We start from the raw sequence: 14544 nt of genomic DNA on the forward strand, positions 1-14544 counted from the left end.
AGATTGTTGCCGGAAGTCCCCACGGAGAATAACTTTGCGGTAGAACTATTCTTTATACATCCATGGGTACAATTTCAGATAAAAATGAACAAACAATGAAATATGACCCCCGGTTTGATGATTGACAGGTCACAGAACAATGGGAGCTATCTGCTACTTTCTCAGTTAACGGTTTGAAAGCTGCTAGCCCCAGGTGCTCAGGCTACATCCATGCTCTCTCCTCACTGCTGCCCCACACAGTGGAGGCGGCCGCAGGGCACTGTGGACCCTGCTGAGGGACTCTGGGCTGTGAGTAGAGATGGAATAAGTATGGCGGTGTGTTTACCTTCCTGAGGTATTTACACCGTTGCTTTGTTGATGTTCTAGTGTTTTTTTTAGGCTGGTTGTGTCTAGTTTTTGAGGCTGCATTAAATTGTGCTAAAGGAGGGATAATGCAAAGCTGTAACCAACTATTATTTTCATTATCAATCATCTGCTAATTTGTTTCTCTGAAGCAGACTAACCCTCAAAAAATTACTCGACCAATTAGATTTACAATATTGTTGCTGATTCATTATCTATTCATCAAACTATCAATTACTAACTTATAATTCAGCTCCACCAATAAATAAAAACGCAATAACACTGGGTAGAAAGATACCAATCACCTTGTCTCTAACCTCTATCTATCATGTGTGTCACTGTCAATAACTTAACCAACAGCACCATACAGTCTGTGAACATCAAACATTGACTTCTACTTTTATCCAAAATCTGTCAGGTTTGTTTTTGTAGTTCCTGTTGGCTGCCACTAGATGATAGTGCTTCCCTTCTTGCTCCTTAACTGCACCGTTAAATCGAGTTGAAGTCATAATTCAACATCAGGGTTTTTTGCATGAGATATTCTCATGAAACAGGAGCTCTCTCTCTATAGCAGATGTGCTATTGCTTATACAAAAGGACAAATAAAGATGTTTAGACAAAAATCAATATGTATTTTATAAATGTATGTACAGTACAATAGAGACATTTTGGCACCAACAGTTGTTTATTCTACATGTTAAAATTTGAGACAAAGACAACAGAGTTAACTACGGAGCTGTTAAAATGCCAGTTGGCCTTAAAGTTAGGAATGGAATATACAGTATCCTATTATGGACATCATTTAAAAAACAGAAAAACAATAATGTTTAAAACATGTAGATCTTCCTACCAAATTACAGAGCACAATAGAAGCATACATGTAAATACAGTGCTGTGGAGTTTTTAAATGCTTAACGAAAATACTGTTTGGTTACAAATGTTTCCCATTTTGCTGAAAAGTTGCAAGTAACCTTATTCCAATAGTTTGTTTTGTGTTTTTGAAGAAAACTACATTTAAAGGATGACATTTAAGAAATTAAGCTGGCCAAATTCCAGATCTCTGAAACATCGCCCACATGTCTAATCTATTCTGTGACTCAAATGTTGATAAATAAATATTTAAGAGAACATTTGAAATTTGGTCTAATTAATTAAATTAATAAATAACATGAACAGTATGAGTGTGAAACTATAAACCCAGTGCGATGGTTCTAATCGTTGTCATAGATGCAATCTGAAAAGAAAATACAATATTTATTTTAAAATGTGTTTCTTTTCAAATGGAGATTGGGGTCCACTGCTTAAAAAAGGTAATAAAAAACATACCATCTCCAATATCATCGTAGATATCACCATCACTGTAAACAAAAACAAAACGATCAGTACCGACAACATGTTCTTATGTCTCTCTTTCTTAATAATAATAATAATAATAATAATAATACATTGTATTTGGAGGCGCCTTACATAACAGCCAAGGTCACCTTACAATTCACAAGTCTTCTAAAATCAGTATAACCAGACTTGTGTGTACTTATGTGTGTGAATGTTTGTGGTACTTACTCCGTAAATATGTGGCCGGTCGAAACATAACCAACTGTAAAATACACACAGAAGCAGATTTTAGACTTGGGTCGTCCAATTTTGTGTTGCGACGAATAAAAAAAAACTGTTGTGTGGGAATCTTAAATATTTATAAATGTTTTTGCAACCCCTAACAATGAGCTGCAGATACTCACATTTCCCCTCATCGTTCCGGCAGATCAGTTTGTTATCCACGGCGTTAACAATTACGTCAAGTTTCTCTCCTGCTCTGACTGCGAGCTCCTTCCCACTCCACTTCTTATTCGTCAGTGTCGGGGCGATGGTCACCTGGTTAAGCACCTGTATCTCCCCTTCATACTGAAAGAGAACGACATCATCAATGTTGCGACTATTGACACCACATTTGTTTTTAATGTAGGAAAAGCTTTGCCAGTTTAACTTTATATTCACCAGTATTATTATACCACATTTTCAAATTTAATTTGATATAAAGTATTATTTGTAGCTGTAGTCTGAATTCATTTTAATTATAAAGCGACAGTTTAATTTTTTTTTGCAGCGGTCAAATAAACATGCTTGAAGACATAATAGAGCAACACACTTTAAACTTTTTCCTGAATTCCTTCTCCTCTTTCTCAAACTTTTTCTGCTTTTTTGGGTCCATGTCTAGAGTCTTGCTTCTGCCTTTTAGTGGTGGAAGGCTGCAGAGAAAAAATATATATTTTATGTCACTTTTTTAAACCTCTGACAGTTTTGAAAATACAGGTCAAATCATAGATATAAGTAGTTGGGAATTATTGTACCTGCTGATGGTCGGAGGAACGGGAGGCCCACTTTGAGAGTCAACATCGTCGTATATATCCTCATCAATTGCTGTGACAACACGTACAAAAATAAGTTAGTTATGGAATATTTTTTACTTTATTACCAAAGACATTACATGAATTCAGAGGGGGCACATTTTAAACAAACTACAAAAAAAGACCATCAGCATGATTTGAAGAGTAGGTGTGTCAGTCGGAGATTCAAACTAGCACATATCTACTTTATATTATATAGGAAGGACAAATACTGGGAACAAGTATCCTTTTTCATCACATATCCACATGGTATAATACTATTACAGTGAGTGATACCTGAATTCCCCTCCGCATTGAACTGTTCTGGTGGAGGCATTCTGGCACAAGAGAATAAAAATAGTTACAATTTGACATAATTTATATCATTGCAATATCGTTAATCAAAAGTAGGTTAGTATGATTCAGAGCAACCACACATGGGGATCACATTCACTGATTTGAACACAATATTTAGTTAGTATACTCGACATTAACGGACAATTCCTTTATACTACGATCTGGTTAACAATCATATATTAATTTAAGACATGCAAATGAGTTGAAAAGGTTAATAAAATCGTCAACAGTTAATGCACTGATTATAACAGAAACAACGTGTGGATTAGTCATCCTTCAGTGTTAGTCGGTAAGTGTTTTGGATCTGATTTGGGGAGAGAATCAACGTTCAAAATCAGCTTCATCTGAGAGGAACACTAATATCTAAAAATGAGTGATGAGTGATTATGAACAGTAGATCTGTGATCAGTCTTAGTACTGAGTGTATTTTACTCTTTAGTGCTGGATAGACGTCTGTTCCGGTCAAACATCTGCAGGAAGCTACGAGGCTTCTTAGGAGAAGACCTGCAGTCCGTGGGACTAAAGAGCCAACCAATCATGAACATATCTGCATTTCTTTCAATTCTTTTAACTTTCCTGTCCACATCAAACATATTGTACTGAGATAATCGTACTCCATCTGACTATTGAAAACAACAAATAAATGCCTACATGACGTCCAGGTTTGGATCAATATCATCATATATTTCTTCTCCGTCTCCTGGAGGTGGGGGCAGGACAACTACAGGAAAACAGTAAAGATGTTACGATAACATATTTCACCAAAAACAACCTTGATATTAACTGAATGAAATGATTGTAAACAAATTACGAGGACATTAATATGTTCATTTTTAGGACATACCTCCTGGTCTTTTCATTCCACTGTAGGGTAAGAAGAATTTGAGATAAACATTATAGATTGAGTAAACCTTTGTTTTGGCAAGTTGATACATGTAATAAATTGGGTCATAAAGCTAAACTCATCTTGCAATGTAACGTGTACATTACTGGTTAATTATGAGCTTGAATGGTGCTGGTATTTGTATTGTTTTTAAATCTTTTACAAGCTACCTGTTAGCTATTTCTTTCCATTCTTTGTGCTAAGCTAAGCTAAAACTGCAGATATAATGCCATCTAACTCTCTGCAAAAAATGTATATTAATCAAACATATTTCCTTAAGGGTCAACTTTGAATATTCTGAGCAAATCACAGAAAACAAAATGACATTTATTTAATAATATCTACAATAATATACGGTGAAAATGTGAACTTTTTAATATCTGTGTGTCTGTGTTGCGTAAAGCTGAAGTTCTCTTGTTCTCTCTCCAGTCATTTCAAGTGCAACTTGTCTGTGCATCAAACTGGTGTTGAGTAAGAGTATATAATTCAGTACCTGTTATCAGAAGACATCACATCGATGTCGTCGTATACTTCGGGGTCGTATGCCGGCTCAGATTTATGCCTCTTCAGAGTGTTGAAGTCAATTTCCACTGAAGTGGTCTTCACATAACCAACTGTTGGATAGATGTTGGGTATTAGTCATTGCATGTGTAGCTCATGAATAGATGGAAAATAAACAGATAATCAGAGACATATTCAAAGGCTTATTCTGTATTAACAGATTGTTTTGAAGGATGTTAAGAAAAGGATACGTGAAATAGCTGAGGATTAAATACGTGGACTCACTGGATCCATCCTGCAGTCGACCCACCCACTTCCCCTCGGGGTTGCCCATGACACGGATGATGTCCAGGCAGTCTCCATGCTTCAGAGCCAGGTCGGTCTTACTCCCTTTACAATCCACACACGCCTTCCCCTGGTGGATGACGTCCAGGGAGCCAACCAACTAACACACCAAGCCATACACAAACACATGCAAACAGACAAGAAACAAGAAATAATAGATTGTTACATTCATTTAGATATTTATCCCTTTTTATGCTTAGCTAAGCTTACTCCCTGCTGGTTTTAGTTTCATATTTTGTTCCATTCTTGTTGACTCACTTTATATTTCTTTCTGGCATCTTGTTCCTTCTTCTGCTGCTTTTTCTCAGCCTCCAATTGTTTTTTCTCCTCCTTCTCGTCTTTCTCTCTCTGCTTGTCTTGTTTTTGTTCAGATTCCTCCCTTTTGAGAGCAAAAGAGATTTGACAATAGACAGTAAATTATAAAATTGGACAAATGGGTTTAACACAGCATTTATAAGATTAGAAAACACATTTCTGAAAGTACAATAACCTTTTGTATGGTTGCAAAACAACCACCAGAGAGCAGTGTCGGTAAAGGTAGGTATAAACACAGCTGAACTGGGATTTGAACCAACGTTCGAGTTAAAATCAGCAAACTTAGTTTTTTTGGCAGGGCTTTTTCATAGATATGAAAAAGATGTTGGATAAACAGGTGAAGATTTAATGAAGAACACTCTCTCACCATCGGTCTTCAAGATCCTCATACATGTCTTCATCATCATCATGATCAACATTTTCCTCCTGACCAAGACACACATAAAGAAGCAATAGTTAGAACAGCAGAAATTAGTTTACTTTAAAGGGGACCTATCATGCAAAATGCACTTTTGTACGTCTTTTATACATGAATATGTGTCCCCGGTGTTCCAGGGAACTCACCAAGTGTCAGAAAACACAACCCTCTCTATTTTCCTCCATACCCAAATCTCTAAAAAAGGGGCTACAACGGATCTGATAAAAACTGATCCAGATTTGAACACTGTCCTGACGTCAGGACGGTGGCGCTACGGCTATTGGGCCAACTCCACCAATCAGGAGGAGACAGCCACGGCCATTGCCGTTCGAAAGCGCTGGAGACGCTGTAGTACATATGCCAGGCCTGTAGATGGTGCTGTTCTCACTGAATCTGCCCTTGCTAAAACAGAGCTAGAAATGGTCAAATTGAGCAAAATGAGGCATGGCTAAAATGCATGATCTGTTTGGTATTTTGAAAAAAAAAAAGTATAAATATGCCTTATATAGGTATGGTCCTACACTATATTATTCAAATATAGCATGATAGGTCCACTTTAATACATGATTCAGTTCATACTTGAATCACTTCAAACCTCTATAGTCTCGTGTTAACACATTTTCTATCTTTGCCCCAATAATTATAATTTTTTAATTCCTCCTCTTTGAATATCTGCTCTTTCTTTGCACACTACTTATATGCACATATATATAGTCACACACCACCAACAATGTATCCTGAAATCAATCTAACTTGCATATTTTATTTGTTTTGTGCATACACTGTAAGTTATTATCATTTACAAGAATCATCTGTTCTAAATCGTGCTGTAGCTGGATGTTCCAATACATGTTGCTACATATTGCACCATAAGGTTTAGTGTTTGGGTTAGTCACATGTGTTTTTGTGGTAATCACAAATGACTTTGCTGATTCACAACACTTTGTCCTGTTGAGTTCAAATCTTTGTAATCACTGAACTGTTCATTTGCCTTTTTCCTTCAGCACAATTGCATTTCAGTAATTGGTCACTAAGGGAATGAATCAGGGATTATACAGCGTGAAGTTAAGCAATGATTCTAATTAACATAGGTTCAGCAGTATGTTCAGTCTGTTTTAGGTGTGCTTCAAGATGTCACATTCAGTTTGGTACAAAGCCAATACAAGCATTTGACTAATGTTCAATAGCTTCATTTGAAAAATATACATGTGCTGACCACCTCAAATGCATTTATAAGCACACAGACAGGCGATACCGCAGCATCCGTACTAAAACCACCAGATTCTGAGACAGTTTCATACCACAGGCAATAAGGCTAAACCACTGAACTGCTGAAACAACATCTGTTAAACACCTGAACTGTTGAAACAACATCAATAACATTCATCTGCTACTTAGTAATTATTTATCTATTTCTCTAATATATCATTCCAATAACTTGCATATAGACTCTTATTGCACTATTTCACTATTTCACTTTTTTAAACTATTTTTCTTTTTGTATTTACTATTTACTATTTACTTGCACTATATTTTTCTGTTTATCTGTGTTATTGTGTTGCACTGTTGACCTAAGATTTTCATCGGCATAACTACACTGTAGCTATGTTTGTATGACAAAATAAAGAACCTTGAACATGCACGCTATTTATCTAAGTGAGTACAGTATGTCTGCATTTAAATGTGTAATCACATGCAAATCTGTATTAATGTGAAATTAAATCAACATATCTCACCTTTGCTCTCTGACTGGGATGACCTAAAGAGAAACAAAGAATCAACATTACAGGAGAATATGATTCTTATGGAAAAGCTCATCATCTGCCTTTAACTTGAGCTTTGAGTGTTTTTAGTAACATTAACAGTGTATCGTAAACATGTTATCTCTTGACTCTGAATCATGTAAAGCAACGTTTCTTGAGGTTTCACTCACACTGAATGGAAATCTAGACTGTCTAGAGATAAATAGACAACTTTGCAGCATTTCTTAACTGTCAATGCTGCAAAGTCATACCTCCACTGCATGATTCTATCCCACATTGAATACTGTTTCACAAACTGGTCGTTTGCTTGTGCCACACACCTGAAACCCATAGAACAGCTGTACAAGAGAGCTATCAAGGTTTTTGACAGAAAGCCTTATTCATACCACCACTGTCCCATCCTTGAAAAACATAATTTCTTGAGTTTTGACAATTTTAAGTCTTTTAAAAGTATGTGCTTTTTTATAAATGTTTACATGGACTGGCCCCCCCCCTCCCTTAGGGAAAAAAGTAGGTAATAAGTCAGTAAGGCCGACTATTCACTGCCAAGCTATACTGACTAATGTAGTCTTCTGATATCTAAATATGGTACAAGGTTCACCATCACACAGTCCTCTCATGTCTTCCTGTGGCACAAAAACGCCTTTCCACAGTGCAGTCATGATAATTCACATATATTTAAATAGTGATTGTTCCTGAACCTGTAGATGGTGGTAGAGGCGGGGGATCCTCGTGGAACTCACCCTGCTGCATCCTGAAACACACAGTCAGAGGTTACCTTCAGAAAACATACGGTATAATCATTATTTAGTTGGTTTTTCCCTCCAATAATGTGGCGCTTACATGGCTCCAGGGTGTCCGGGGGGCAGCCTGGGAACTGCAGGCTGAAGGGGTTGAGGTGGGGTCATGTTGTTGCTATGGATACTGGCGTGAGAAGGAATCGGGAGGGTTGGTTTCTTAAAGCTGCCAGGACCTGTGACAGAAAAACAGGATGTTAAAAAATAAATCAATTACTGTAAGTTATTTACCAGTGCCCAACAATGATACATTGATGCATAGAGAACTATGGACCCCTTAAAGGACTAGTGTGGTTGCTCATGCAAAACAGAAACCCCTGATATACACTATGACCGAGTGAAAAGACGCAAAATGGTTATTTCTGCTGTTACAATTTTTTCTCATTCTTTATGATGCTTTTAAGTCAACGTGTATCCCTCACCTCTGACTGAATACCAATGTAGGTCAGGTGTTTGTCTAAATACAGAACCAGTCACTTCAAACGATCCCTGTTTGCTGGATTTACTTCCTCATATCGTGAACACAATGTATTCTGTCAGAGTGGAGAGTGGGGGGGGGGGGGAGAGAAAGGAGAAACTGGACAGGGAACTTGGCTGGGGAAATAGAGGAACCAAGGGTGTTTCAGTGACTTTGGTCTCTTATCTTGTGCTATGAACAACTGCAAAGCAGCTTTTGCAAGACTTGTATTCATTTTGTACAGAATGTACACAATTTAAAATGTAGACGCTGTATAAAATGATTCCTTAGATGTTCAGATGAATTGACATTTACGAGTATAATGCACATGCAGGTGTTGTTATCATTGCTGGTTTCTCAGATGACCAAAGATACACACAAAAATGCAGGCTACACGTTGCTAATGTCACTGACACTTTAACTATTGAAGGAAGTCATTTTCACACTTCTGAAACGCAGTAACAGATCCTGCTTAAAGTGGCATTTCCTGTGACAGAAAAGAAATGGACTGAAGATCAACACAAATAAAACTGTAACAGGAACCCCTTCTAGTTAAGTTTTGTATCAGGTCAATATCTCGTTTGCAGCAGAGACCTGAGAACGAATTACATCTCTATAGGATCACAGATTAGTCAGTTACCTGAACTGTTGACATCATTTTACTGAATTTCTAGGAAATCTTAAATAAGTAAGATTTTTTAAAGATTTAAATTGTTATATCCCTTCCAAGAAAAACAAACAAACCTTGTGTCCTCAATGGCAACAGGTCACCACAAATAACATACATATATCATCACTGCAAGAGGAATTTGTTAATCTAACTTGAAATATGTTTATACATGCACAAAATTAGATCGGCTTGTTTTTTAGATTTAAATCTGTAATATCTTCAAATTCAACTTTATACTTTTGAATCCAGCAAAATAAAAATAAAGGAATAAGGCATTCCTCTTTCTTGAATAATTGCTCATCTTCAGCAGATAAATAAGCAAAGGTCCCCCCTATATAGAGCTCTTAGTATGTATGTAAATGTCCCCTCTGTGGGTCTAATAAAGGTATTCTGATTCTGATTCTGATTCTTTGAAGCCTGCAACTTCTCACTCTAATCTAAATAAAGAATGCTTGCTTGGGTTTAACGGTCGCACCTAAAGTGTGATGACACTTCCTTACTGGGGTTAAGCTGTTATTCATTTGGTGATGCCTCAAACTGTAATGCAACTTTGTAAGAAGCAACTCTGTAGTGCATTGCACATTGACAAATGGAGTCATTTGTGCAAATACTCATACAGATATTAACCCCCTAGATTGGTACATTTACAGTATAGTGTCACAAACCAGCCTTTTAATTCCTTATGTACCCCTACTTACCATTATCAGAGGCCACAGCACCTCTTTTAAAGCTCTCCAGGTCGACTTTAGGGGGTCGGTTGGGTTTGGCAGGAGCAGGGCCCAACGCTAAACTGTTGGGGAGGGGGTTTTTCTTGGGGCCTGAAGTGGCATCATTGGTAATGCTGCTTGTCTGAGGAAAAAGCTTTGGAGGTTTTTTGATGCTGGGTTTTTTACTGGCTAGAGGTTTTGGAGGAGGGACAGAGTTGGTGGTGGTGTTTGACGGTTTGTCATCTGCTACCTGGCCGTTATCTGACTCTTTGTTGAAGGTATTCTGAGCAGTCCTGTAGTTGATCGGGGGCTTAAAAAGGTTTGCCGAAGGTGAAGGTTTGTTCGCAGTGTTGAGGCCAGCTCCTGCCAGTTCTTCATTTTGCTGCATTAACTTTCCAATGCTGCTGCTCGGTTTTGGTTGTAAACCTCCACCGCTGTCTTGTTTCACCCAGCTGGGCTTGGAGTTCAATGGTGGGGGGGGTTTAGGATAGGTAGGTTTAGGGTCAGACAGGGTGGAGCTCAGTGGGGGCTTGTTGAAGGGGGGAGGCTTCTGTAGAGGGCCTTTAGCTTCAGAAGACTGTAAAAAAGGTGACTTCAAGGTTGGCTGCTGTTTATTAACGGCGAAAGGTTTTCTGTTGCTGTTGGAATCATCCTGGGTGCTGGCAAACCTGCTTGCTGGGGCTTTAGCAACGTTTGGATCATTTACCTCTGAGTCACTTTTATTTGTTGCTGTGTTTTTCAGATAAGAGGGTTTAGGAGGAGTATTTATGGAACCGCCTGAGAAGGTCTCCTGGACGGGTTTCTTTGTGGGTATGGTGGGGCCGAAGGAGAGGGTGGGGTTAAGAGGTTGTTTGATGCGTCCGGGCGGTGTGAACGAAGACTCGTCAGTGTTGACCCCACCTGCTTGGAACCGAGCCATCATGGCCTTTACATCGGCTTTGTTTGCCTGGAAAGAGTGGAAGAGAATCAGGAAGAAGAATTATAATCAGAATACAAAAGCAGAATTGAAAATAACATTGGGGCTGTGCAGGATGCAAAATGATTTCAGCACAACAAAATATTCTGCCACAGAAACTGAAACTGCTGGAACGAGCAAGAAAAAAAGAAATCCTCATTATTTGACTTTTATGAAACTTCACATGGGAACGGAAAGTTGCTTAACATTAAAAAGCCTTATTTGCTCTCAGGGGATTTCCTTCTCTCTTTTCCAATCGCTTTATGTGATACATGCTGTTTTCTGTGGTTACTTAACCTCTCTGTTTGCTTCTATTGGCCACTCATAAAACACTCATACCTATTGACACAAACCATGATACAAACACACAGAGCAACTACACACACAGCTCTTGCTGAAGAGGTACAAGTTGTCCATTCATCAGAGGTTCAGGCTTGCTACATAAGGAACAGACAATAAACCCAAAGTGATAATAATTAGCATCAACGCTCACCTTTCCACGTAAGCCATTGGTGTGTGAATGTGTGTGTCACCAACATTGGGTTATTAGAGCTTGGATTGGCAATCTTTATAAACTAGCAAGAGTAGAGTTGATTTTGAAAGTATCACACTGAAATAAAACGAACCAAGTGTTGTTATCCGTTTCCAATAAAAGTAGCTAGCAGGACAAGCTCCAAAAGAAAAGAAAAAGGTGCCATTATTGTTAGCTATACTGTCAGTCTATTTTTTGAGACTTCCCTTGAAAGCTATTCCCCTCAAAATGATAAAGAAAACATTCTTAAAAGCAGATCAAAGTTAAACGACACATAAAGGGAAAGTCTTATATGTAAATGATACACGACTATAAAATAGATAAACTCGTAATTGCAGGTAAAGTGCTTTATTACTTAATTAACAAAAGCTACTTTTGTCAAATATTCATTGAAGAGAGGCAGCTATGTTTGCAATATGAGCTATTTGGTTCCACTAAATGTTTTTAAAGCACGGATAGATGCTATCCAATCAGAAACTGTTGGAACCTGTAAATGTCACTAGCTATGTAAACTGTAGTCGCTGTAAATATGCTGTATGATGTCCTTTTTGTTTTATGTTTATATGTATTCATGTGGAACCTACGTGCAGCAGGTCACCCTTGAAAAAGAGATCAATGATCTAAATGGGATTCACCTGCATAAATAAAGGTTTGAAATAAAATGAATGTCTGTTGTTGAGCCTTAGCAATTGTTTATTGTATTGCAGTTTGATTGGGGGAAGGGAAATGTCAATAAAATAGTCTATTGTGTTGCTTTCAATTGAGCCATTCAAACATCTGGAATGTTTCTCTCCTTTGAGCACAATGTGCAAAATGTTATAACTCAGTATAACTCATGCCGCTTTACGAAGTGCAACAATAAACAGACCAAGTAGGTGCCACTCCTATTGAAATGAGGCAGGTTGGACTGGAGTCAGCACCATACCAGGAAGTAAAGATAAGATCATGAGCACACACACCTGATGTTAGTCCTACAACAGAGCAGTGAAAGTAAGGGGAAACTGTGTGATGCAAAGTATAATGTTATACCTGAAGAAGAATAGGAAGTTCAATAATAAATGTCAGATCTAATAACAACATTTAACCAAATACCTAGCTACAGTATTGTAAAACCAGTCCTACTTGCTTCAAAAAGAAGAAGCTGCTGGGTGTTATTGTAACAAGAATGATTTCTGCATGATGTTTATGAGAGATGCAAACCCAAGTTAAGCTCATGGTTTACTTTTTAATAATTCTGAACGAGTTACATTTCGAGATTGAAGCTTCATGTCTTCTCACGACCTTGACAATTGTTTTGGCTTACATGTTTTAGAATTATGTTAATTTGCAAAACATTTCCAGTCAAGATAGTGCCTTTTGTATGGCATGGAAGTTGTAGGAAATGATTATGTTTTTTGTTATATGCTGGAGAAAATATAACCTTAACTCTGCCTTTAGACTTGCCAAAACATAACCATAAGAACATGTCATAGTTTTAGGTTACTACAAGCAGATATTTGTTGGAAAATGATTGCCAGTTTAAGCGTTTTGCAGCTTTTCAGATTACATTTTTCTACTTTAATTGACATACTGGACTTCTCTGCTCTGCAGTTATATCCCTCCATCATTCAAAATATGGCTACAAATCTTTTATTACGGTATATTGCCGTTTTCTTGGCCTGGGAATGGACACGTAAGGGATGTTGGAGCATTGTTTTTAGCTGAGAAGGCCACTGCCCACTTTTACTTTACATCTAACACCTTTCTTAAGCAAACTCTGCAGCAGGTTCCGTATTTGATGCCCTAAAAAAAGGCTTAGGGTGGAGTGTCACTTTAATAGTGCCAGTAACATCTTGCAGTGGTACCAATACCCTTAGTCTGTCATGATATGGCTGCATATGAAATCAGAAGAAAGTTCCCTCATCACGCGTCTGTTTCTTAACCACAGTGTACTAAAAATGACCCAATATGTTCTTTACCAGACAGTCGCAATTACCGCTTCTCTAAATGTTTGTCCAGTTGCAATTTTGTTTAATGAACTTTCAAATGTTTGAAACACCTCTTAGAATATAGTTAGGCGTTAGCTTATAGCTAAATTTCCTGTTGCTGCAAATATACCATATATTTGTGCCGTCTATGCAGCCATTAAGCATAGGTACATGTTAAGTGCAATGACTAGCTGAGAAATGAAAGAGAAAAGACTCACTTCTTGTCCAAGTAAAGAGGAACCATGATTTCTATTTCCAGTGTGATGAAAAGTGGAGGCCAAAGTTGTCTTGCTCAATCTAGTTAACACGAACCCGCACAAGAAAAATACCAAGAGGGTGAATACTGTTTTTACACAATATAAATGAAGAAATCAAATGGAAACTTTAAATGCAATTCAAATAATTTGGCTCTTTTATTAGATTAACTAAAAGCCTACAAATCGCTACAGTGACTCTGAAGTCCAAGGTGTGTTGAATGCCAGCGTACTATTTAACTTCTATTTAACTTAATCCTCCTGAATCACACATGCACAACTTGCTTAAACACATTGCATTGGTAAATTAATGTGTACAAGAATGCTACTTGAGGAAGTTGTTGCAAAGACATACTTGTCACTCACAATTCTCATATAACTATAAATCTTGTGAAATCTTCATATAGTGCGACATATTTCAAATTGTAGCTTTCAATAGTAATTTAACAGTTTTAATTGCCAGTTTAGTTGTACTCACCATACTGAGAACAGCAGCCCCAGGTACCTCTGCTACGTCCGAATGGTTGGTGTGTAAAGTGCAGCAGAGTGTGTTTGATCAGTGTGTCTGTGTGAGTTTCTGTTGCTGTCGAAGAGAGAGAGGTAAGATATGGTGAGTGACAGCGAGCATTACATGAGTGTGTGTGTTTGTATGTTGAGGGGATGAACATTCTGGTTCAGTTGGTGACATAAGCAGACTACTTCCTCTCTTAGTAGTAAGTATGTTTTGTGTGAGTGTCCCAGCCTCTGTTATCTGTGTGTTTTTATCTGATGGATTTGCCTATCCCTGGCAAACTTCCTGCACATTCCCTCTGTGCTCAACAACTGGTGCCCACTCACTCACTCAGCGGCAGGTGAATAGAAAACACTGTGAGGCTTGTTCCTTTGTTTGAAACACTT

The 14544-nt window shown here is 37.8% G+C and overlaps 1 protein-coding gene across 2 annotated transcripts; it reads right to left on the reverse strand.

The window, feature by feature from the left end:
* Positions 1-953: 953 nt before the first annotated feature.
* fybb (FYN binding protein b) lies at positions 954-14342 on the reverse strand. 2 transcript variants are annotated; one of them, XM_034123111.1, is made up of 19 exons: positions 14126-14342; positions 9931-10885; positions 8152-8281; positions 8010-8062; positions 7282-7304; positions 5495-5553; positions 5071-5191; positions 4753-4912; positions 4460-4580; positions 3928-3947; positions 3735-3804; positions 3516-3602; positions 3024-3064; positions 2691-2760; positions 2489-2588; positions 2082-2244; positions 1906-1939; positions 1669-1700; positions 954-1576 (listed from the first exon to the last, which is right to left on the reverse strand). In XM_034123111.1, exons 1-19 carry the CDS (start codon positions 14126-14128, stop codon positions 1554-1556), a joined length of 2265 nt encoding a protein of 754 aa, XP_033979002.1. In that variant the 5' UTR covers positions 14129-14342; the 3' UTR covers positions 954-1553. The 2 variants fall into 2 exon arrangements, with proteins under 2 accessions (XP_033979002.1, XP_033979003.1); XM_034123112.1 differs by lacking the exon at positions 3516-3602 and having other exon boundaries at positions 14126-14338.
* Between the last annotated feature and the right edge of the window lie 202 nt (positions 14343-14544).

This window comes from Trematomus bernacchii, unplaced genomic scaffold (genome assembly GCF_902827165.1).
Source record: "Trematomus bernacchii unplaced genomic scaffold, fTreBer1.1, whole genome shotgun sequence".
NCBI classification, from domain to species: domain Eukaryota; kingdom Metazoa; phylum Chordata; class Actinopteri; order Perciformes; family Nototheniidae; genus Trematomus; species Trematomus bernacchii.